We start from the raw sequence: 24,868 nt of genomic DNA, 5'->3' as shown, positions 1-24,868 counted from the left end.
GGGACCCATAACCAAGATGGAGGTGGATATTGCACAGAAGGGCAGATTGTGCAATACCCTGTGACGACCTGATATTCCAGGGGCGTCAAATGTGTTTGTATCTGTATATGTGTGTCTGTGTGTGCATGGGGCCCACTGAGACTCTTTCGCCTGGGCCCACAAAAACCTGGAGCCGGTCCTGATTGCCAATAATGCAATATATTTTTTTTTTCCTAGGACAAGGTCCCATGGGCTTTGAGTTTGACACTGTACAGGACACTTTTCGCTCGGTATAAATATAGTGAGCTATGAAATGCTGATTCCTGGTTAATGCTTTGTGCTGACTCTCACATGATCTTCTAATCTTTCCCAGCTTTAGCTACAAATCTGCAATGTGAAAAGCGCTCACAGAAATCTGCTGAGTAAAGTCTTCTCATCTCTGTGCTACAAACTGAGGAAAAACAGAGTTCTCTGCTCTCCGTGGGTCTTCTCGTAACAGTGAATGATCTGACCATCCATATGTTCTAGATTGTTGCACGTGGCAGAAAGGGGCCGTGCATGCATTTACTGCCAGAGAACGCTGCTCCTTATACTGTTAATTCGGAGCAAAGGCCAAACATAGATTTATTATCGAGATGAAGTTTACCTTCTTACACACCGCATAGGTAGGTGAAGCTCTGTATTGAATCTTACTTTCATATGTTCTGTCTTTCAAGTATGAAGTATGCTTTGAAGGAAGATTGTTTCATATGATAAAATGTATATCATAAAGGATTCCTTAAGCATTACATTAAAGCCAGACGAACCCGCCATTATTTTCGGCATCAGCAAAACATCTAATGTGTGGGGACCTCTCTACAGTCCTAAAGAGATGATGTCAGACAGAAAAGGATCTTTGTGGGAATACAAAGGTATTATCCTTTTGTTCTCCAAGAAATAACAAACTACCAGATGTGGTGAGAAGTTGCTTTCTCCACTCTCCCCATTGAAAAGACATGAAAGCTCAGTTATGATTAAATGGGTTGTCTGAAGTCAAACTAAAGCTCATTCTAAATCCTTACCTATTTAGTGCCATAATCAAAGCTATTTTCCAATATACTTGTATGAAAAATGTGCTATCGTTCCCTAACTACACTAACTAGTATTATTTTTTTATTTTCCTATTTCCTGTATTATGATGCTTAGTTTGAAAATTCCAATGCTTGTTGGGATACTTAAACAAAGCGTCATCAGAGCAGGGGCAGAGGCTGCAGTCAATGTCACAGCCTCTGTCCCTTACCTGAAACAAAGCGTCATCACTCAGTGACGCTCGTTTAAGGTGCTGTGCTGATCCCTGTTGTGTCCCTTCCTGCACTGTGCATTGTGTAATCTGTATAGAGACAGCGTCCTCTCTGTTTTCTGTTCAGATCCATAATAATCAACCAGAAAGAGCAGTATCAATACCCTAAGCTAGTGACATCACTGGTCTCATGCCGGTATTGAATAGCACTAAATAGATAGGGATTAGAATCAAATTTAGTTTGACTTTGGACCACACGTTTAAGGTCTATGTGAGTAAGGAAGTGAGACCACTCTTTTGGCCAACAGTTATTTAAGGTGTATGGTCAGCTTAACTTGGACTTTTCACCACTTTTAGCATGCTAAACTAGCCATACCACGGAATAGTGGCTGTAAAGCTCGAAAAGCATAATTCATCATTTTTATTTTTTCATTTCTCATTTCTGTTGCGGAGATTTTAGCTTGAAAAGTTTAGATGTGCATTTTTACTAAGACCAAGGAGGTATTAGTAGAGATTCGTCTCTTAGGGCCCCCAAAGTTTGTCATACCTGGCTTTTTCTCTGTGAGACATGGAATCACAAACATCCCTACTCTCCTCACTTATCTTAGTGCCAGCATCTACTGTGATTACAATCATGGGAGGGGAGTAGAGCAGAGCTGTGTGTCATTACCAACATCTTATGTATCTGCTGCTCTCATCCCATGGTATTGTTAGTGTGGAAAGAGAGGGAGCAGAGTACGGCTGTCAGTGCTGTGGGATGAGAGCTGCAGATGTAGAGGTGTTTCTAATGATACACAGTTCTGCTCTACTCTCCCACAATTGTAATCACTGTAGGTACCAGCCTCGATATCAGTGACGAGGGTAGGGCTGTGTATCATTACATGTCTTTCCATATCCATATCACACTGAAAGTCAGGACTAATATTGTTCGGGGGCATATTCTTTTTTTTTCCATGCATGATGCCTTCTGCTCATAGTTGGTCAGTGCCCTGCATGGAAAAAAAGTAACAGTCCCCAGAATGAATGTCTGCTTATACCCACTTAGTCTTAGTGGAAATTAAAGGGAACTATTCACATGGAAAAATGCTATTAACCTGCAGATATAAGGTTAATCTGCAGGTTGATAGAATTTTGAACCTGCCCAGCACCTGCACATTAAACCCTGCTGCCGGGAGGAAATAAACTTTAATCCTCTCAGCAGCGTTCCAGTTCCAGAGGCGGGGGCTGTGCTGGTCCGCTCTGTTTGGAGAGTAGCGGCTGTAACTACACCCCCTACACTAACTGACAGCCGTTCAGCATTAGAGGAAGCTGTCAGTAAGTGCAGGGGGTGTGGTTTCAGCCGCCGTTCCCCATACACAGAGCGGTGACTGAACCCATGCCAGTGCCGCCTCCATGACTGAAACTGAAACACTGCCAGGCGGATTAAAGTTAATTTCCTCCCAGCAGTGAGGTTTAATGTGCAGATGCTGCGCAAATTCAGAATGCTACTAACCTGCAGATTAACCCCATATTTGTAGGTTAATAGCATTTTTCCACTTGACAAGTTTCCTTTAAAATACAAACTTTAGAAGCTAATATCTCCAGAACATAGTAGAGAAATTAAAAAACAGAAACCATGTTTTATTCAGCTGTATTCCATAATGTGGCCAGTATGACATGCAAAAACCAATAAAAGGTCCTTTTTAAGTTAGTTGTAAGACCAACAATAAGCCTGAGATGGGAAGAGCATCTCTCAAATTGTTGGACATGATGCCGGCAACAGCATGTGCAGCCAACAACAACCGCACTAGGATCACTAGGGTCAAGAGCTGAACCCACAGCACACAGGTGATCTTTGTACCAGTTCCCGTTTTAAAAAAAGCTTGTTCATTTGTGACATCCCCTATAATATAAACTATATGGCCAGATGTATCGGGACACACTTTTTAATTATAAAATCATTAGAACTACCAAGTGTTTTCAGTGACCCAGATTTGTAGTTCTAGTGATGACTCATGGAGGAAAACAAGACTATCTGTTTCTAAATAGAGTTTAGAAGCATTCAGCTAGTCAGTTTTTAATCATGTGATGTCAGAGACCTAATAGAAAAGAAAATAATTAGGTAGAGGGGCAAAATGAGCAATTGTAAGTTCACAGTGCTAAATAATATGATGATTGCAATATATTAACCCCTTTGCGAAGTGTTACATTTTCGTTTTTGCCTTTTCGTTTTTTGCCTCCCTTTCTTCCCAGAGCCATAACTTTTTTATTTTTCTGTCCACATAGACATAATGGAGGTTTGTTTTTTGCAGAACAAGTTGTACTTTTGAATAACACCATTCATTTTACCTTATAGTATACCGTAAAACAATATTCCAAATGGGGAAAAATTGTGAAAAAACACAATTCTGGCATCTTTTTTTGGGTGGAATTGTTTTTACGCTGTACATTTTCTATTAAAAATTACCTTGAAATATGATCCTCCTCATCAGTATGATTATCGCAGTATCAAACATTGCCAGTTTTATTATTATTTTAATGGTGAAAAAAAATCTGAAATGTATTGATTCCATTTTGGGAAATATACAATATTTTGATGACTAATTACATAATTTTTTGTAGAGACTAAAAAACGTAATTTTGCCGTTCTCTAATTTTTTTTGTTTCCAATCTTTACCAGTTGTGTTAATTATTTTTAGATTTTGATAGATCAGACTTTCTGAACACAGCAATACCACATATGTATATTTTTTATTATCTTTAATGTTAATGGGACAATAGGGGGTGATTTGAATTTTTATGTTTTCTAATTTTTTAACAAAAAAATTTAATTCAATAGTGTGGGAACTTGAAGTTGCGATCGTCTGATTGCTTGTGCTATATACAGCAATGCCACAGCATTGCTGAATATAGTGAAAATCACAGTCTCCTTTGAAGCTCGGCTGCAGGCAGGCTTCAAAGGAGCGCTGCAATGACAAGCACGGAGGTCTTCAGCAGTACACCTGCTGTCGTACCAACCCATCAGCGACCTGCGATCAAGTCACTAGCGTGCTTTGGGGTGTTTAAATGGCACACCACCATGCTGGCACATGTTAAATCCCGCTTTTAGAGTTTGACAGCTGGATTTAACAGATTAACAATTGCGGGTGGAGGTCCTGGCTGAAACACACAGCCATTACCTGTCAGGTATGGGGCCACCTCACCCCGTTAGCCCACTCAATACACCCACTTCTGATTTGTGCCATACATGTACAGCGCATGTCATGAAGTGGTTAAAAGGATAAAAACTTTGATATGGTGCCTGTTTAAGTTACAGTGTGGGGTCGGTGAGAGCTGAGGATCATAGTGTATAAAAGTCACCAACGTTCTGCAGTATCTAAACCTCCTCTTGCATTAAAGGGAACCTGTCAGCAAATTTGGGGCCTATAACCTGTGGCCACCACCAGAGGTCTCTTATATACAGCATTCTAACATGCTGTATATAAGAGCCCAGGCCACCGTGTAGAACGTAAAAATCAATTTATAATACTTACCTAAACGGTCGCTGTTGTGGAGTTGGGTCATATGGGCGTCTTCGTTCTCCTGTGCCGGCGCCTCCTCTTTCGGCCTTCTTTGTCCTTTTTCTTCTGTAGCCTGGGTGCATGACACATCCTACGTCATCCACACATGCCAGCATTGAGGTCCTGCGCAGGCGCACTTTGATCTACAGTCCCTGACAAAAGTTCTGTCGCTTATCAATGTTATGTAAATAAAAGCTTCTAACCTGACTTTAAATTCATCCATTGGTTTTATAAATTACTCTTTTGAAAGCTGAAACCTTCCCAAATTTGGTTTAGGTTATGAAAATAAAGTTGCTGAAAAGCTGAAATATTGATCATTTAATGAACACAGAAAGGTTATATTTTAACAAGACAAAAGTTTTGTCGCCTTGTCATATAATGCACCCAATCCTAGTTTACATGCTCTCCTGTGCTCACTAAATGATCGGTTAATTAGTGGGTGTGTATAAAAAGAAATCCAGCACCCCAGACCTTCAGTTGAACTGCAACTTTACCTCTGACAACAAGCCAAAAATCCACCCTGCGACCAAAGCCTTAATTATCAAGAGGCTGAAGACCAAATCCACTGCAGAGGTGGCTGGCACATTTAATGTGTCTCAGCGTCAAGTACAAAGAATTAAAAAAAAATTTCAAGAGACTGGAGATGATTTTGACAAGCCCAAGTCTGGCAGACCCCACAAGACAACTGCTCAGGAGGAACATTTGTTGGTTAGAAAATCCAGTGCCAGCCCCTCTTCCACTGCAGCAGAGCTCCAACAGGCCTGTTCAGCTCAAGTCCCTGTGTCAACTAGAACAGTTTGTAGGATTCTGTCTCGAAATGGCCTCCATGGTCGAATCAGTGCCCAGAAGCCAGAACTAAAAAAAAGGCAATTAAAAAACCGTGTGGCATTTGCTAAGTCTCACAGCCTGCTAAACAGATGGACGCTGGAAAAGTGGCAGAAGGTGGATTTTTCTGATTAATCTTCAGTTGCATTACACTACAGCTGCCGCAAACACTGCATGAGACCTACTGGAGCCCGTATGGACCCAGAAAACAGTTACGTTTGGTGGTGGAAAGAAATATTAGCTACCTCTTCTGCAAATTCTGCAGCAGGATGGTGCTCCATCTCATACATCTATCTCTACAACAAAGTTCCTCCTGGTAAAGAAGATCAAGGTGCTCAAGGACTGGCCAGCCCAGTCACCAGACATGAACATCATTGAGCATGTTTGGGGTAGGATGAAAGAGGAAGCTTGGAAGACAAAACCAAAGAATCTAGATGAACTCTGGGAGGCATGTAAGACTGCATGCTTTGCTATTCCTGATGACTTCATCAATAAATTGTATGAATCATTGTTGAACCGCATGGATGCAGTCCTTCAAGCTCATGGAAGTCACACAAAATGTTAAATATGACTCTAATAGCACCACAACTTCATTCACCAATGTTATGCAACATATCTTTGTATTAGAAGTTAATTATTTGTTTGAATTTCACATTACATTCTCTGGGTGACAAAACCTTTGTCTTGCCAAAATCTGACTTTTCTGTGTTCATTAAATGATCAATATTTCAGCTTTGCAGCAACTTTATTTTCATAACCTAAACCAAATTTGGGAGGGTTTCAGCTTTCAAAAGAGTAATTTATGAAACCAATGGATGAATTTAAAGTCAGGTTATAAGCTTTTATGTACATAACATGGATAAGCGACAGAACTTCTGTCAGGGACTGTACCCTGTGCAGGGCAGATCAAAGTATTGTAGTGCGCTTGTGCGGGACCGGTGAGTGTGTATGACTTAGGACGTATCATGCACACAGGCTTCAGAAGGAGGCCAAAGATGGCTGAAAGAGAAGGCGCTGGCACCGGAGAATGGAGACGCCCATCTGACGCAACTCCACCGCAGCGACCGTTTTAGGTGAGTATTATAAAGTGATTTTTACGTTCTACACAGAGGTCTGTGCTCTTATATACAGCATGTTAGAATGCTGTATATAAGAGCCCACTGGTGGTGGCCGCAGCTTATAGGCCAAAAAACTGGTGACAGGTTCCCTTTAACACCAGCACAAAAACTATGCACCTTGAGCTTTATGTCATGGGTTTCTATTACTTCATAGCTGCATATTGGCTGTACATCTACAAGCACAATACATAGTGCCAGATGGAGTGATATAAATGACGCCAACACCTGAACTCTGGACTGATCACATTTCACTATCTGGCAGCCTAATGGATGAGTCTGGGGTTATTGAATTCCAGGCGATCGCTGCCTGTCTGACAGCATTGTGCCAACTGTAAAGATTGAGGCAGGAGGAATAATGCTGTGGAATTGTTTTTCGTGGGTCGGCCTAGGTACCTTAGTTTGAATGAAGGGCAATCTTAATACTTCAGTATAGAAAGATATTGTAAGCATATGTAGCTTCCAACTTTGTGGGAACAGTTTGGAGAAGGTCACTTTTTGCTCCAGAGGACTAATAAATCTGTTGCCATTTAATCCTCCATATAGATGAGCTCTGTATAACCCCTTCTTCACCACTGATTGGCAGCTCTCTGCCTTTACACAGTGTACAAAGCAAACAGATTGACCTAAGGACGAGTCAGTGAAGTATAGCCTCCTGATTAACTATTTGGGGAAATGCGTTGAGACACTTTATGAACTGATGGTCTGATAAGCATCTTTTCATTTCCCATGTCATTGTCGGCTTAGGCGGCTTTCACACTACGTTTTTTTAACATGCATCCTGAATGTTTTTTTAACGCAAAAACGGATCCAGTGCAAATGCGCTTTCATTTCAATGCATTTGCAATGGACTCGCGTCAACATGCGTTCACCTGCGTTTGCGTGCGTTATAGTAAGGATCCAGCGAGTTGCAGTTTTTTAACTTTTTTCAAAAACGCTACTTGTAGCGTTTTTGAGCTGCATCCAAATACTGCAAATTGCTGGATCCTGACTAAACAGCATGCAAACGCATGTGAACGCTGGCATGCTGATAGACAGGATCCTGCTTGCTCTACTGAGCATGCCCAGAAACCGCCTCGCGTGATCAGTCTCTCTCTCCCCCTCCCCCTCTCCCCCTCCCTCTCTCTCCTCTCTCCCCCGCCTGAGAGCGGAGGATGCTCGTAACCAAGGTAAATATCGGGTAACCGCGGGCTTAGTTACCTGATGTTTACCTTGGTTACGTATGCAGGGAGCAGGCAGCCCCGCTCCTAGCAGCTGCAGACGCTCGTAACCAAGGTAAATATCGGGTATCCAAGCAAGTTACCCGATGTTTACCTTGGTTACGTGTGCAGTGAGCAGGCAGTCCTGCTCCTTGCAGCTGCAGACGCTCGTAACCAAGGTAAATATCGGGTATCCAAGCAAGATACCTGATGTTTACCTTGGTTACCAGCATCCGCAGCTATCAGATGTCGGCTCCCAGTCTTTCACGTTCAGTTCCCCTCACTCCCGATCACATGACTCCAGTGCCCGCCCATAAACTTAAAGTGACAGGATCCTGCAAAATAACACATGCGTTTGCATGCGTTTTTCTTTGCAAAAACAGGATCCGCTTTTGCAGCAAAAAAACGTTCATGACGCATGCTAAAAAAAATGTAGTGTGAAAGCAGCCTTACTGAATTATATTGTCTGACCATTGTTGCCCTGTGATGGATATGCAGATGTGATCACTCATTTTTCTGTTTTGCAGAAATTTACACTGTACTTTCTATCCGTTTAATAGGGTTGTTCAGGGCAGACTAGGGTTATTGACAAGGCACTGGGCTGCCATTATTAATAAATTTTCATGGTGGCAACCTCTGCTGCCCTCCCTATTTGTGCACCTGGCTGCAATGAACTATATGTTTTTATCTTATCTGTGTTTTTTATAGTCCATTGCTTTTTACATACAGTACAGACCAAAAGTTTGGACACACCTTCTCATTGAAAGCGTTTTCTTTATTTTCAGGACTCTGAAAAGTGTAGATTCACATTGAAGGCATCAAAACTATGAATTAAAACATGTGGAATGAAATACATAAAAAAGTGTGAAACAACTGAAAAATGTCTTATATTCTAGGTTCTTCAAAGTAGTCACCTTTTGCTCTGATTACTGCTTTGCACACTCTTGGCATTCTCTTGATGAGCTTCAAGAGGTAGTCACCAGAAATGGTCTTCCAACAGTCTTGAAGGAGTTCCCAGAGATGCTTAGCACTTGTTGGCCCTTTTGCCTTCACTCTGCGGTCCAGCTCACCCCAAACCATCTCGATTGGGTTCAGGTCTGGTGACTGTGGAGACCAGGTCATCTGGCGTAGCACCGAATCACTCTCCTTCTTGGTCAAATAGCCCTTACACAGCCTGGAGTTGTGTTTGGGGTTATTGTCCTGTTGAAAAACAAATGATGATCCAACTAAACGCAAACTGGATGGAATAGCATGCCACTGCAAGATGCTGTGGTAGCCATGCTGGTTCTGTATGCCATCAATTTTGAATAAATCCCCAACAGTGTCACCAGCAAAGCACCCCCACACCATCACACCTCCTCCTCCATGCTTCACGGTGGGAACCAGCCATGTAGAGTCCATCCGTTCACCTTTTCTACAAAGACACGGTGGTTGGATCCAAAGATCTCAAATTTGGACTCATCAGACCAAAGCACAGATTTCCACTGGTCTAATGTCCATTCCTTGTGTTCTTTAGCCCAACAAGTCTCTTCTGCTTGTTGCCTGTCTTTAGCAATGGTTTCCTAGCAGCTATTTTACCATGAAGGCCTGCTGCACAAAGTCTCCACTTAACAGTTGTTCTAGAGATGAGAAGGTGCATCCAAACTTTTGGTCTGTACTGTATATATATAATAAAATTAGGTTTTTTTAGGGGTTACTTCTATGCTAGACGTTACAGACTTTACTCAGAAGGCTGTCAATCAGTGGTGTGGGTGCAATTATACAACACTCAACATTCAAAGAATTGGTAGATCTGTAGCAGATAAAACAGTGATTTTATCAAAACTGCAGCAAACAGCCCAGTGAGTTATGCATAGCTGGAATCAGGGTCTATGCTCTTACATCATGCTGCTCTTAGATGTGACAGATTCCCTGTAAATCTGTCTGAAGTCATCAGCCCAAAAAAGCTAAAATCCAAAGACATGGCTCAAGCTACAACATTGAGAAAATTCTAGAGAAAACCCAATCCTCACAAAACAGTAATCTGTAACAGCCAGGGTCAGATACAAGGTGTTCAGTCAAAGCAAAGTCAGGTCAGGAACCATGACAGAACAAATATGGGTCACAAGCAGGGTGAGAATCAGGATAAAACCATCAGAAATAATACCAGAGAAGCAGGAGAAAAGCAAGCAATACCTGGCAACTCCCAGCAGTATACTGGCTAGTTTATATAGGGTATGGTATTGCCCCATTGTCCATACCAGAGGCCTGAATACACAGGTTAAGCTTTTGGACATACACAACCATTCTGCCCATCAATATTGATCATAACAACTCCTCTATCACAAGATCTTCCCAGAGGATAAGTACGGCCATGACAGAAGAAGCCATCCCTGGAGCACATCCACGAAGAAATGTAAAGCGGGCTTTACACGCTACAATGTATCTTACGATGTGTCGGTGGGGTCACGTCGTAAGTGACGCACATCCGGCATCGTTAGTGATATTGTAGCGTGTGACAGCTACATACGATTGCGATTGAACGGTAAAACGTTCATCGCACGCACGTCGTTCAATTCCTAAAAATTGAACGTGAGGTTGTTCAATGTTCCCGAGATAGTACACATCGCAGTGTGTGACACCCCGGGAACGATGAATATTGCTTACCTGCGTCCCGCGGCTCCCTCCGACTATGCGGAAGGAAGGAGGTGGGCGGGATGTTTATGTCCCGCTCATCTCCGCCCCTCCGCTTCTATTGGCCGGCTGCCGCGTGACCTCGATGTGACGCCGAACGTCCCTCCCACTCCAGGAAGTGGATGTTCACCGCCCACATTGAGGTCGTATGGACGGGTAAGTACGTGTGACGGGATTTAATCGTTTGTGCGACACGGTCAACAAATTGACTGTGTCGCACATACGATGGGGGGCGGGTACGATCGCATACGATATCGTATGCTTAATCGTAACGTGTAAAGCAGGCTTAACACTGACACAGAATAAACTCACTGTATCAATACAATTTTATTGTTAGATATATCAAATTTTAATATTTTAATATGACAAGGTAAGATACACAATGAAGTGGATTTCCATCTACAGTATATCACAAAACTGAGTACACCCCTCACATTTATGTAAATATTTTATTATATCTTTTCATGGGACAACACTGAAGGTATGACACTGATATAATGTACAGTGTCAGTGTACAGCTTGTATAACAGTGTAAATGTAGTGTGCCCTCTAAATAACTCCACACACAGCCATTAATGTCAAAACCGCTCGCAACAAAAGTGAGTACACCCCTAAGTGAAAATGGCCAAATTGTACCCGATTATCCATTGTCCCTCCCCGGTGTCATTCATGTTACAAGGTCTCAGGTGTGAATAGATAGTTGTTTTTTTGGGTGGAATTTTAAAAAACAATCCTTAGTATTATGACCCTTCGTAATCACCTAACACTGATCAGAGATCTAATAAATGAATATATATAAAGTAGAAAATATGTCCCAAAGGATCTCAAATCTCAGTTATGAAAACTGCCTCACAGTCAGACTGTTCTAATTGTCCACAGCAACCAATCAGAGCTCAGTTTTCATTTATCTAAGCAGCTTCAATGCTGAAATCTGCACTCTGGTTGCTATAGGAAACCAGAACAATTTTACTGTGAGGCAAATCTCATAAATGAAGCCCCAGTTACTTGTGCATTGCTGATAGACCTTGCTATAGTTATACACTTTAAAGTGACTTATCAGGTTCCCAAACTTAGTCCTCAGATCCTCACAAGATCTCCTTCTCTGCTCCTCTCTTATCTCCTCTTCCCACAATCACGTACAAGATTTCTCCCGTGCATCCCCCATACTCTGGAACGCTCTACCTCAGCACATCAGACTCTCCACTACCGTGGAAAGCTTCAAGAGGAACCTCAAGACCCACCTCTTCCAACAAGCCTACAACCTACAATAGCCCTCAGTCCAGTACACCACTGCGCAACCAACTCTGTCCTCACCTATTGTACCATATCCCTGTAGACTGTGAGCCCTCGCGGGCAAGGTCCTCTCTCCTCCTATACCAGTCTGTCTTGTATTGTTAATGATTGTTGTACGTATACCCTCTCTCACTTGTAAAGCGCCATGGAATAAATGGCGCTATAATAATAAATAATAATAATAATAATTATTTGGTTCTTGCCCCTTATGAGCAACTCTTTGAGCAACTAATGAGCAACTAACCTTGACCAAGTTTTCTGTGCCTTTGTAGCTCACACATCCCACATCATCAGCGATCCACCTCCATGCTTTACAGTAGGAATAGTGTTCCTTTCATCATAGGCCTTGTTGACACCTCTCCAAATGTAACGTTTATAGTTGTAGCCAACAAGTTCGGTTTTAGTCTCATCACTCCAAATGACCTTCTTCCAGAAGTTTGGAGGCTTGTCTCTGTGCTGTTTGGCTATTGTAGGGGAGATACTCTGTGGCATTTCCGCAGTAATAGCTTTCTTCTGTCGACTCAACCAAGCAGCCCATTTTTCTTCAAGTGCCTCCTTATTGTGTATCTTGAAACAGCCACAACACTTACTTTCAGTGAGCCCTGTATTTCAGCTGATGTTATTTGTGGGTTTTTCTTTGCATCCCGAGCAATTTTCCTGGCAGTTGTGGCTGAGATTTTGTTGGTCTACCTGATGGTGGTTTGGTTTTTACAGAGCCCCTGAGTTTTCATTTGTTAATCGCATTTTGAACACTGCTCACTGGCATTATCAATTCCTTGGATATATTTTTGTATTCCTTTCCTGTTTTGTACAGTTCAACTATCTTTTCCTGTAGATCTGTTGACAATTCTTTTGCTTTCCTTATGAGTCACAATCCAGAAATGTCAGTGGCTGGATGAAAGATGCAAGAGTCTGTCTGGATCCCAGAAACTCACTCAGCTTGTATGCACACACTGATTACAAGCAAACAGGTCACAGGTGATGAGCCATCCAAACCCATTTGTGTCAACTTCTGTGCATGTTATCAGGCCAAAATCACCAGGGTATGTGAACTTTTGATCAGGGTCATTTGGATGTGTTTGATTGTCATTATGATTTAAAAAGAGAGAACACAGTAGTCTGACAATAAATGGCTTCGCCCAACCCCTAACTGTGAGTGGATAAAAAGATTTTGTGTTATCATTCATATTCCCTGAAAAAAGGCCAAGAAAGCAAAAAATCCAAGGCTCCTGCTCTCAGTCTGTGAGCCTTATGTTCCTGCTGACTGTAATAAGATCCATAAAGCAAAACTAGTGAGATAGAGGCAAATCGAGACAGCATGATGGTTGTGTACAGAATGCAGTAAGAACCCAGGTGTGGCTGTGATACGGGAAAAAGTCTGACTAATATTATGGAACAATTAAAAAAATTATAATATGACATATCGCCTGTCTATTTATCACTTATGTTTAGAAATGAGAGGATCGATCTACGGAGGATCAAGTTTGAGTCCAATTTCCTGAAACTCGCTTCAAACATTTTGAGATTTGATTTGCAGTTTAAAAAAAAAAAACTTACCCCGCACCATTCTCTCTCTGCAGAGTATAAGCTCTTATGGTCAGTGTGGTCTTCTCTCTCCTGTACAGTGTAAGCTCTTATGGTCAGTGTGGTCTTCTCTCTCCTGTACAGTGTAAGCTCTTATGGTCAGTGTGGTCTTCTCTCTCCTGTAGAGTGTAAGCTCTTATGGTCAGTGTGGTCTTCTCTCTCCTGTAGAGTGTAAGCTCTTATGGTCAGTGTGGTCTTCTCTTTCTCCCATACAGTGTAAGCTCTTATAGTCAGTGGGGTCCTCTCTCTCCTGTAGAGTGTAAGCTCTTATGGCCAGTGTGGTCTTCTCTCTCTCTCCCATACAGTGTAAGCTCTTATAGTCAGTGGGATCCTCTCTCTCCTGTAGAGTGTAAGCTCTTATGGTCAGTGGTGTCCTCTCTCTCTCCTGTAGAGTGTAAGCTATTATGGTCAGTGGGGGCCTCCCTCTCTCTCTTGTAGAGTGTAAGCTATTATGGTCAGTGGTGTCCTCTCTCTCTCCTGTAGAGTGTAAGCTATTATGGTCAGTGGTGTCCTCTCTCTCTCTCCTGTAGAGTGTAAGCTCTTATGGTCAGTAGGGTCCTCTCTCTCCTGTAGAGTAAGCCCTTATGGTCAGTGGGGTTCTCTCTCTCCTGTAGAGTGTAAGCTATTATGGTCAGCAGGGTCCTCTCTCTCTCCTGTAAAGTGTAAGCTCTTTTGATTAGTGGTGTCCTCTCTCTCTCTGCTGTAGAGTGTAAGCTCTTATGGTCAGCAGGATCCTTTCCCTCTTCTGTAGAGTGTAAGCTCTTATGGTCAGTGGTGTATTCTCTCTTTCCTGTAGAGTGTAAGCTCTTATGAACAGTGGGGTCCTCCCTCCTATATAATGTAAGCTCTTATGGTCAGGGGGATCCTCTCTCTCTCTCTCCTGTAGAGTGTAAGCTCTTATGGTCAGCAGGGTCCTTTTCCTCTTCTGTAGAGAGTAAGCTCTTATGGTCAGTGGTTGTCCTTTCTCTTTCCTGTAGAGTGTAAGCTCTTATGGTCAGTATGGTCCTCTTTCTCGCTCTCTCTTTCTCCTGTAGAGTCTAAGCTCTTATGATCAGTGGGATCCTCTCTCCTCTATAGTGTAAGCTCTTATGGTCAGCAGGTGCTCTCTCTCTTCTGTAGAGTGTAAGCTCTTATGATCAGCAGGGTCCTTTTCCTCTTCTGTAGAGAGTAAGCTCTTATGGTCAGTGGTGTCCTTTCTCTTTCCTGTAGAGTGTAAGCTCTTATAGTCAGTATGGTCCTCTTTGTCGCTCTCTCTTTCTCCTCTATAGTGTAAGCTCTTATGATCAGTGGGATCCTCTCTCCTCTATAGTATAAGCTCTTATGGTCAGCAGGTGCTCTCTCTCTTCTGTAGAGTGTAAGCTCCTTTGGTCATCAGGTCCTCTCTCTCTTCTGTAGAGTGTAAGCTCTTATGGTCAGCAGTGTCCTCCCTCTCTTCTGTAGAGTGTAAGCTCCTATGGTCAGCAAGGTTCTCTCTCTTTATCTCTTCTCCCCAACATGTATTATACGAGCAGTTTCCAGCTTTCCAGTAATTACATTTTAGAAATTTATTTACCGGAATCAAATTTTTTGGTGTAAAATTCAGCAAAGTCAGCGAATTTGAATATTAAAAGAATCACTCATCTCTACTGATGTTACAATAGTCTTTTAAGAAGCATATACCATAACCCAGGTTGTATATGTCCAGCATTTACTGGCGACAATCACATGGGAATGAATTGTGAAAGTGTCACAATGGAATATGTAAACAGACAGAGGGGAAAATGTCATTTTAGTGACCGGGATTAGGACACTGTGTAAATAGACAGACTGTGCATAACCATGTGCTCCCTTTCAAGTCCCACAAATCTGAAATCAGAATCAGAGGAAACCGGAAAGCGGTGAGTGCACTTTCCTTTTCTGTCATTACTACGAGTCCTGTTGTTTTGTGTCTGTTTTACAAATCTTTCACTGACATCAAAACGAGCAAACGATTGTAAGATCCTGGAAAGGATATAAAGATAGGGGACTTTTTATGGTGTTTAAGGATATCTTCCATCTGTCATCCGTTTTTGATGGATCTCCATGGACTTAAATGGCACAAAAATAGATGAGAATAAGGCATGTACACACAGATACATTAAAAAATGGATGTGTAAATGGTTCTATTACATACAAGGGGTCAGAGTGCTGTCCTTTTAAAAAATAGGGACCAGGAATCGGATGTATGTACAGTATGTACCCTAACAAAAACATTGTTTATAGAAAAAAAAGCACAGAAATGTATAACACCTATAATATATTGTATAATATTATTATTAGTGCAAAGTAATAATTAAAACACTAGTTATAAAGCTGTTTTTTTGGGGTTTTGGGTTTTTTTTTAAGAGGAGAAAAAAACAGGTATTCAAAGAGGTTGTCTTCTGATGAGCACCTCTTTCTACCTCTTTTCCAGAAGATCATCAAACCAACTTCAATTTAACAATGCGTGGCCATTATACAGATCTAACAATGAGCTGCTATGGTCTATGGACAGGACTTAGATTTCTTTGAGTATCTGCCTCCAGAGCTTATTTTAAATGAAAGGGGTGAGATGTATATCAGGAAAGAAGACTGTCAGTCATTACATGTCTCACACTGGTAAAGCCCCCATTTCATTTAAAATAAGCTCTGGAGGAAGATTCTAGGTGAGATCTCTTTCTGGCTAATAGATCTTAACAGCTCATTAACATATTAAAGGGAACCTGTCACTGGATGTTTATAATACTCACCTAACGGTCGGTGCAGAGCAGACTGGTCAGATGGGCGTCTCCGTTCTCCGAGTCCGCGCCTCCTCTTTCAGCCATTTTTGTCCTCCTTCTGAAGCTAGTGTGGATGACGCGTTCTATGTCATCTACACTAGCCAACATTGAGGTCCCGCGCAAACGCACTACAATACTTTGATCTGCCCTACTCAGGGCATATCAAAGTGCGCCTGAGCAGGACCTCAGTGTCAGCTAGTGTAGATGACATAGAACGCGTCATCCACACTACCTTCAGAAGAAAGAGGACACAAATGGGCGAAAGAGGAGACGTGGACCCGGAGAAAGGAGACGCCCATCCAACCAGTCTGCAGCGCACTGACCGTTAGGTGAGTATTATAAACATCCGGTGACAGGTTCCCTTTAAGAAAAACATGGATTTCTCAGGAATAATATATCGGATCGCAGGTACCAAGGTATCACTTTATTCACCTTGCTATGACCGGCATACCCGTATAGACGGCTTAGGAGGATAAATTCTAATGACAGATGCCCTTTAAAGAAGTCAAGTGGGGTCCCCTGCTGATTCTGTCTTATGTCATCATCACACACCACCATCACAAGACTTGTTGCCCTCTTTACTCATTTCCATTGGAGAACACAAACAGAAGAGGGTCCCTGTGCAAGGAGAGTATATGCTATTTAAAGCCTAACAGCTCACGATAATACAAAATTCTACCTGTTTTGGAAGTAGAATTGGGCCCTCTTATCTCTCAGGCCCCTGTGCAGCCACACAGGTTGCACTAATGATATGTCAGCCCCTGCTTATTTCGTATTGCTTCTAGATGAGAAAGAAGGCGCTGCCCTCTGGTTTTATTCTCACATGTTTGGTAGTATTGCTGGAATTCTGGAGGTATACATTGCTCATAGCGAAGGTAATAGTTGGCCTCCTTATCCCATAGGCTCCAAAGTGTGGCCACATGGTCTACCTCTTTGAAATGCATAGAGAGAAATCCATTTGGGCTATAAAGCAGGTTGCTCATAAGGTGAAACATTTATGACCAAAATGAAGTTCAAATTCATCAATACAACTAATCTGTCCTGGAAAAAAATAGCACAGCAGATCATAGGATATAAAGGTCACATTACACTGCAGTCACCTGGCCTGACTTTTCACTCTTGCAATGTCAGGACAGAATCTGTTACACAATTGCCCGAGGAACATGGTCCCACAATATTGATCCATTTAAGAGATATATATATATATATATAAAAGTAGGTGTCTCCTCTATTGTCAGTGTGCTAAAAATATCTTTAGCAAACAAGTTCATGAAAATACATGATGAAACAGCTTCGTCAATAAGAAAGAATATATTAAAAAGATGTAAGAGTTAAGACAATTCTGGGCCACTTGTCATGAATTCTGATATAGACTGATATTATAAGCTTGGCTTATTTTTTTCCAAAGAAATTGATTTAATAATTCAGCTCGAAGATGCAGCAAATTTTTTAAGATGTAGAGATTTGGTGCATCTCACTGTAGTTTACTTTTTGTTAAAAGAGTTTGGTCATATCGATATTGATGAACTATTCTGAGAGTAAATCATCAATATAAGATTGGTAGGGGTCCAACATAAGGCACCTCCACCAACTGCTGGATGCCTCCCACCACTCTGATACTGATGACTTATTTTAAAGAGAGGTCATCAATATCATATAATTGGACAGTCCCTTTCATGTCTGTGATTCAGGCAGGTCCTTGCCTATGCTGCAAACTAGATGCAGACAGACGTAGATTGCAACATGGTTGGGTTCTTGGGCCTCATAATTTAATTTCCTGATTTATCTACCATCAATAGAATGAATGTGAGCCTTCAACGTGTTTGTTACGAGCTCAATCATTTCCAACAACCTATTGGCATCACGCATAGAAAAAAATGATAGTGCCATGCAACCAAATACAATGTTCCTTGTCCTACGGGTTCTGCTCACACATGTGTCATGGCTTCCATCCAGGGTTGCCAACTTGACTTTTTATTTTTTCTGGACAGCTTATCAAAAAAGCTTGGACAGACAATATTTTTTTAAATACAATTTGGAAAACCAGAATAGATCATTACAATAGTAAGTAATACATGTCTACAGCCTATAATTCTGATATGAAGACATCAGCTGCATTCACTGTGAACTGTAAAATGATAATTACAGTCAAAATAATCTGTATAACTTTCTTATGTTGAAAAAAAAATCATGGAAACCTTGAAAAAAAATTACGGACAGGGCAAAAAAGTTCCCTATTTTTGCAGACTGTCCTGGAATTTCTGGACACTCAGGACAATATTAGTGTCACGTCCTCACCAGAGTCCACTCCTGCGACTTCTACTTCGGTCACCAGGTGCCGCCGTATTCCCGCCATGGACTGTGCTGGTGATAGGAGACGAGTTGGTGCCAGTGGCTCTGGTGGACTAAGCTGGGTTTCCCTGGGATCTGCAGTACTACTGGCTTACTGTAGGTGGCGTGTGTCTTCCAGCTGAAGTTAAAACCATTCACTACAGCCAATGGAAAGACACCACACCCTTCTAATTCTTCCTCTTGTCTATTGGTCACTGCCAGAGATAGTTTTGTATTCCTGCTAGTATCTGGTTCCTGTTCTGTTCTGTCTATTGGTCCCTGTGTTTTGACCTCTGCCTGCTCATTGACCACTTTCCTGCCTGCCATTTTTGTACCTCGCTGCCTTCTCCGGTTTTGACCTCTGCCTGATTTCCTGACTACGCTCATGCCTGCTGATTTTCTCCCTTGTTGTGCCTCCTGGTTTGGACCCTGCCTGACGACAGCTCTTTCCTGGATTGCAGCCTTCCATAGGCAGCGACCTCCTGGACCTTGTATAATTCCAAATCCCTGTACAGGGGTTAAAGGTTTTGAGAGTTATTGAGATCCTGCCGACTTGGTGGCTAGCTCTAGTCTGTCTGAAAATGCTTAAAATACCTGCTAGGGCTTATTTTTGGGGGAGGCCTTATTTTAGGAAAAACACGGTATTGACATGACTTTGACACCAGATGTCGATAACTTCTATGAACTCTGAGCTTTATTTCCTTCCATAAATTTTCTATTGGATCCAGGTTAGGTGATTGGCTGGGTCATTCTAGCAGCTTTATTTTCTTTCTCTGAAACCAGTTGAGAGTTTCCTTAGCTGTGTGTTTGGGGTCATTATTTTGCCAAACTGTCCACCCTCATTTCATCTTCATCTTCCTGGTAGATGGCATTTTTATCAAGAATGTCACTCTAAATTTGTTCATTCATGCTTCCTTTAGTTATATGAAGTTTGCCAGTGCCGTCTGCTAAAATACAGTCTCACACCCTGGAAAATGGACCTCCAAACTTCACTGCTGTTATGGTGTTTTTGAGGTGATATGAAGTGCCTTCTGTCCTCCAAACATGGTGTGAATTATAGCATCCAAAGAGTTGCAGTTTGCTCTCATCTGACCAGACTATATTCTCCCAGTATTTCACAGGCTTGTCCAAATCTTGTTGAGCAAACTTTAAACGCGCTTGAACATGTTTTTTGTTCAGTAATGGAGTCTTGCTTGATGAGTATGCATACAGGCCATGGAGGTGGAGTGTATTACTTATTGTTTTCTTTGAAACAATTGTACCGGCTGATTCCAGTTCATTCTGTGGTTCTCTACAGGAGGTTCTTTGCTCTTGGACAACTCTTCTGAAAATTATTTTCACTCCTTTGACTGAAATCTTATGGGAAGCACCTGGTCGTGGCCAGTTTATGGTTAAATGATGTTCTTTCTAGTTCAATATTATTTTCCAACAGTGCTCACTGAAACCTTCAGTAGTTTAGAAATGTGTCTGTAACCAATTCCTTCAGTATGTTTTACAACAATAAGGTTGTGAAGGTGTTGAGATAGCTCATTGGTTTTACTCATCATGAGATATTTCTTGTGTGGCATCATGGTAATAAGACACCTTTTTATTGGCCATCAGTTGAGCCAGCTGATATTTTCACTAAGTGGCAGGATTGCTTTCTAATTACTGATAGATTTCAGTTGGTTTAATGACTTTCCATGGCGTTTTGCACATCTCATTTTTCATTAGTTCAATACTTTTTCCTTATGTCATTTTTCATTATACATATAACTTAATTTATGGATATCATTGGTTTGATTTATTTGCCCATGTGGATTGATTGTGTTTACTGATATTTGGTAATAATTTCATGTCAATAGCACCTTTAGAAATATATTTACTTAGAAATGTGGTGGTGTGTTCAATAGTTATTTCATCCGCTGTATACATTTATTGATATGAAATCTAATGTGCTTTTATCCAGAACTAAAGTATTCTACATGAAGACAGGGGACAGTCTACCAACAAAACATGAAAACAAATAATACCATTCAGGCAGTCATCGACCTGACCGCTGGTGCCGCAGGTAGTTATTATGCATTGCTTTTATAGTGCCATCATATTCCACAGTGCTTTACAGAGTAATTAAGTTTCCACTTTATTCCCTTATTCTTGTTATGCACATGTAGTAAATAATGTAACATAAGGCTTACTTAAAGCTACTGTGCCTTGTACTGACTAGAGGTCTCAGCTGTGCAGTCCCTAAAGACCCCTGCACAGACTGACACAACCCTAACTAGATAGCTCAGATGACGACTCGGACTTTTGCTTCCTATGTGGCCATCGAGGGTTCCACATACCTCCTTAAGAATTTAGGGGAATGTACAGAGTAAAATAAGGTAAACCAAAAGTTATAATCTGCCAGGAGAAACACAAGACAAACAGGCTGTAGTTCCAAGCAGGGTCCAGTACCGAAATATCACGAGCGGGAAATTGAAGCCCGGGGAAGCTTTAAATAGTTACACTCGCCGGATGATAGTGCAGACTAAATTACAGCAAAGGAAACACTTGTTGGCAGGATGGCAATGAACACACTAAGGGGCACTTTGCACACTACGACATCGCAGGTGCGATGTCGGTGGGGTCAAATTGAAAGTGACGCACATCCGGCGTCGCAGGCGATATCGTAGTGTGTAAAGCCTTTTTGATAAGATTAACGAGCGCAAAATCGTCGTAATCGTATCATCGGTGTAGCGGCGGTCATTTTCATAATTTGGAAATGACCGATGTTACGATGTTGTTCCTCGTTCCTGCGGCAGCACACAACGCTATGTGTGAAGCCGCAGGAGAGAGGAACATCTCCTACCTGCGTCCTGCGGCTGACGCCGGCTATGCGGAAGGACGGAGGTGGGCGGGATGTTTACATCCCGCTCATCTCCGCCCCTCCGCTTCTATTGGCCGCCTGCCGTGTGATGTCGCTATGATGCCGCACGACCCGCCCCCTTAATAAGTAGGTGGTTCGCCGGCCAGAGCGACGTCGCAGGGCAGGTGAGTGCATGTGAAGCTGCCGTAGCGATAATGTTCGCTACGGCAGCTATAACCATGATATTGCAGCTGCGATGGGGGCTGGGACTATCGCGCACGGCATCGCAGCATCGGCTTGCGATGTCGTAGTGTGCAAAGTGCCCCTAAGGCGGGCTTTGCACACTACGACATCGCAGGCCGATGCTGCGATGCCGAGTGCGATAGTGCCCGCCCCCGTCGCAGCAGCGATATGTGGTGATAGCTGGCGTAGCGAAAGTTATCGCTACGCCAGCTTCACACACACACTCACCTGCCGTGCGACGTCCCTGTGGCCGGCGACCCGCCTCCTTGTTAAGGGGGCGGGTCGTGCGGCGTCACTGCGACGTCACACGGCAGGCGGCCAATCAGAGCGGAGGGGCGGAGATGAGCAGGATGTAAACATCCCGCCCACCTCCTTCCTTCCGCATATCCTACGGAAGCCGCAGTGAGGCCGGTAGGAGACGTTCCTCGCTCCTGCGACTTCACACACAGCGATGTGTGCTGCCGCAGGAGCGAGGAACAACATCGGACCATTGCGTCAGCGTAATTATGGATTACGCCGACGCTGTACCGATGATACGATTACGACGCTTTTGCGCTCGTTAATCGTATCATCCAGCCTTTACACACTGCGATGTCGCATGCGATGCCGGAAGTGCGTCATTTTCAATTTGACCCCACCGACATCGCACCTGCGATGTCGCAGTGTGCAAAGTGCCCCTAAGTATCCACCCAGAGACAAAGTGTTCAGAACCAGATGAATACGGAGTGTGATCCTATAATGTCACAGTGACAGAGAGGGATCTCGCTCTTTGCACTAACCATGTACTTTACTAAGATGTTATTCAACGGTTACCATTATAATGATGTTACTGTTCGGCAACATATTAGTAAAGTACCCGGTATTGCTGCCTTAGTGCAAGGAGCGAGACCTCTTACTTTCACTATGCATTGCAGAATCGTGCATGCTCCATATGCTGGAATCCCCAGCTTTGGGTACAACGTTTACTAGAAAAGGAGGCATTAAGGTTACTTCTGAGCACTTTTGGCAAAAACTTATATTTAGACAAATTACCAATTAAGGACTGTCCACTCTTTCCTTAAATAAAAAAGGGCCTCCCCGGACTGGTGACAGGTACTCTTTAGCAACAGTGCAACAATGAAATGTAAAGAACTCAACAATTGTCGTAGTGTATCAATGTATACTTATGTCTAATATAGAGCTATAGGTACACTGCCAATGTATAGTTATTTATAAACATAATGTCAGGAAATTAATTTAACATGTATGCATTATATACATACTTTAGGTGGGACGGCATGTGTTCTGACCGGACAGCCATTTGACACTGCCAAGGTGAAGATGCAGACGTTCCCTAATCTATACAGAGGCCTTATAGACTGCGCAGCGAAGACATACAGACAAGTGGGGTTCAGGGGTTTCTACAAAGGGACCAGCCCAGCTCTTCTGGCAAACATATCAGAGAACTCTGTCCTTTTTATGAGCTATGGTTTCTGCCAGAGAGTTGTGAGGAGGATTGTGGGCTTGGAAAAGAATGCACCTCTCAGGTAAGGTTATGGGAGAACCAGGAACCAGCAATATCTGTTTAACTTGTCAAAGCAATACAGAAACTTACAGAAAAACTTTCAACAGTTTTCTATTTTCTATTTTTTTTACTATTTAAGGCCTCTTTCACACATACGTGCCTCCGGTACGTGTTTGGCAGTTTTCTCACGTACCGGAGACACGTACACACGTAGATCTAGGTATTCCTATGGTTTTGGATACACGTAAGTATTTGCGCACAGAACGTTTGTCCGTTCCGTACTTACACGTGTCCGTGTGTTTCTCACAACGACATGTCCGTTTTCTCTCCGGCATCACAGGTGTCACACGGAACGCAAACGTGTCACACATAATGCAAACGGACCACACGGATGTGTTCCGTGTGACACGCACCTTAGAGAAGACATGTGTCTGTGAGAAAAAAAAAAAAACTTTACTCACCTTCTCCAGCCCTGCTGTTTCTGCTGCTGCTGTCACTTGCTGCCGACCACCGCTCATTATGCTCATTGAATATTCACTTCACTGCGGCCGGAAGCAGCAGCAGTGGGGAGTCGGCAGGACCGGAGACCGAAGATCAGCACCACGGACAGCAAAGCCAGGGACAGGTAAGTAGAAAGTTCCCGTTCTCCGTGTGTTATCACGGATAACAGACGGAGAACACACGTGTGCCATCACGGTTAACACACGGAGAACACACGTGTGCCATACACACGGCACACCAGGGGCAATACGCACCTTTGACACGTCCGTGAAAAATGTGCGTGATTTTCACGGATGTGTAAAAGAGGCCCAAAGCATACCTGTTACTTCAAAAATGCCATGTTACAGAGCAGGAGGAACTGAAAATGTTGATGTAAAGTTTTGCATGAAAAGTTTTAGTAGAACTTGTTTTTCATTCATTGAAATCCATGTTAAGTTTTTGGTTTTCGTTAAGGTATGCATGTCATGGGTGTGACATGGTAACTTGAACTAGGGGCTCCAAGACTAGCGCTCAAACTAGGAACCTGTTACGGGGGGCTGTCTGATAATAACTGAAAGGAGTATCAGACAGTCAGGGTCCACCGTGCAAAGACTTTGCTGCAGACTATGGCAGAGTGCAATACCTCTGTTAACTCACAGAAGAATATAATAAGTAAGTAAAGCAATTCCTCCCTTACTTGGAGGGTGTGTGGAATGATCTCTGTTAATAATCACAGAGACAAAGGCAATGTGTGCGAAATGGCACCTACCTAGGTCCGCTCTTCTAGTGGTGCAAAAGAGACGAACAGCAGCGTAAGCCGCACAAAGCTCCTACCTGCGTTCGCTCCACTAGTGTGCGAGGACACGAACCACTAGATATGGCACCTGCCTAGGTCCGCTCTTCTAGTGGTGCAAAAGAGACGAACAGCAGCGTAAGCCGCACAAAGCTCCTACCTCTGTTCGCTCCCCTAGTGTGCGAGGATACGAACAACTGCCAGACGCAGTATAAGGAACGTTACCCTAGCGGCAACGTCCACCTACGAGTAGAATCACAAGGCCCAGCCAGACCATGTGCCTCAGGCACCTGCCTATGTCCGCTCCCCTAAGAGGTAAGGATACGGACAGCAGCCGAAGCTGTAAGGTATAAGAACGCTACCCTGCCGGTAGCGCTCACCTAGCATAGACAGAGGAATGCCTAGAGGAACGCGCACAGAGCGTCTA

The 24,868-nt window shown here is 42.8% G+C and overlaps 1 protein-coding gene across 1 annotated transcript in view; it reads left to right on the top strand.

Annotated features, from left to right (window-relative positions):
• Window positions 1-216: 216 nt before the first annotated feature.
• LOC142290621 (mitochondrial ornithine transporter 1-like) overlaps window positions 217-24,868 on the top strand; it is a 49,082-nt gene continuing 24,430 nt past the window's right edge. Inside the window, exons 1-4 of the mRNA XM_075334591.1 lie at window positions 217-269; window positions 353-644; window positions 20,543-20,644; window positions 22,932-23,190. Coding sequence (XP_075190706.1) covers window positions 20,590-20,644; window positions 22,932-23,190 — 314 coding nt within the window. The 5' untranslated portion in view covers window positions 217-269; window positions 353-644; window positions 20,543-20,589. The remainder of the gene's footprint in view (window positions 270-352; window positions 645-20,542; window positions 20,645-22,931; window positions 23,191-24,868) is intronic.

Source organism: Anomaloglossus baeobatrachus, chromosome 2, assembly GCF_048569485.1.
Source record: "Anomaloglossus baeobatrachus isolate aAnoBae1 chromosome 2, aAnoBae1.hap1, whole genome shotgun sequence".
NCBI classification, from domain to species: Eukaryota; Metazoa; Chordata; class Amphibia; order Anura; family Aromobatidae; genus Anomaloglossus; species Anomaloglossus baeobatrachus.
This window is presented reverse-complemented; position numbering and strand designations above follow the sequence as displayed.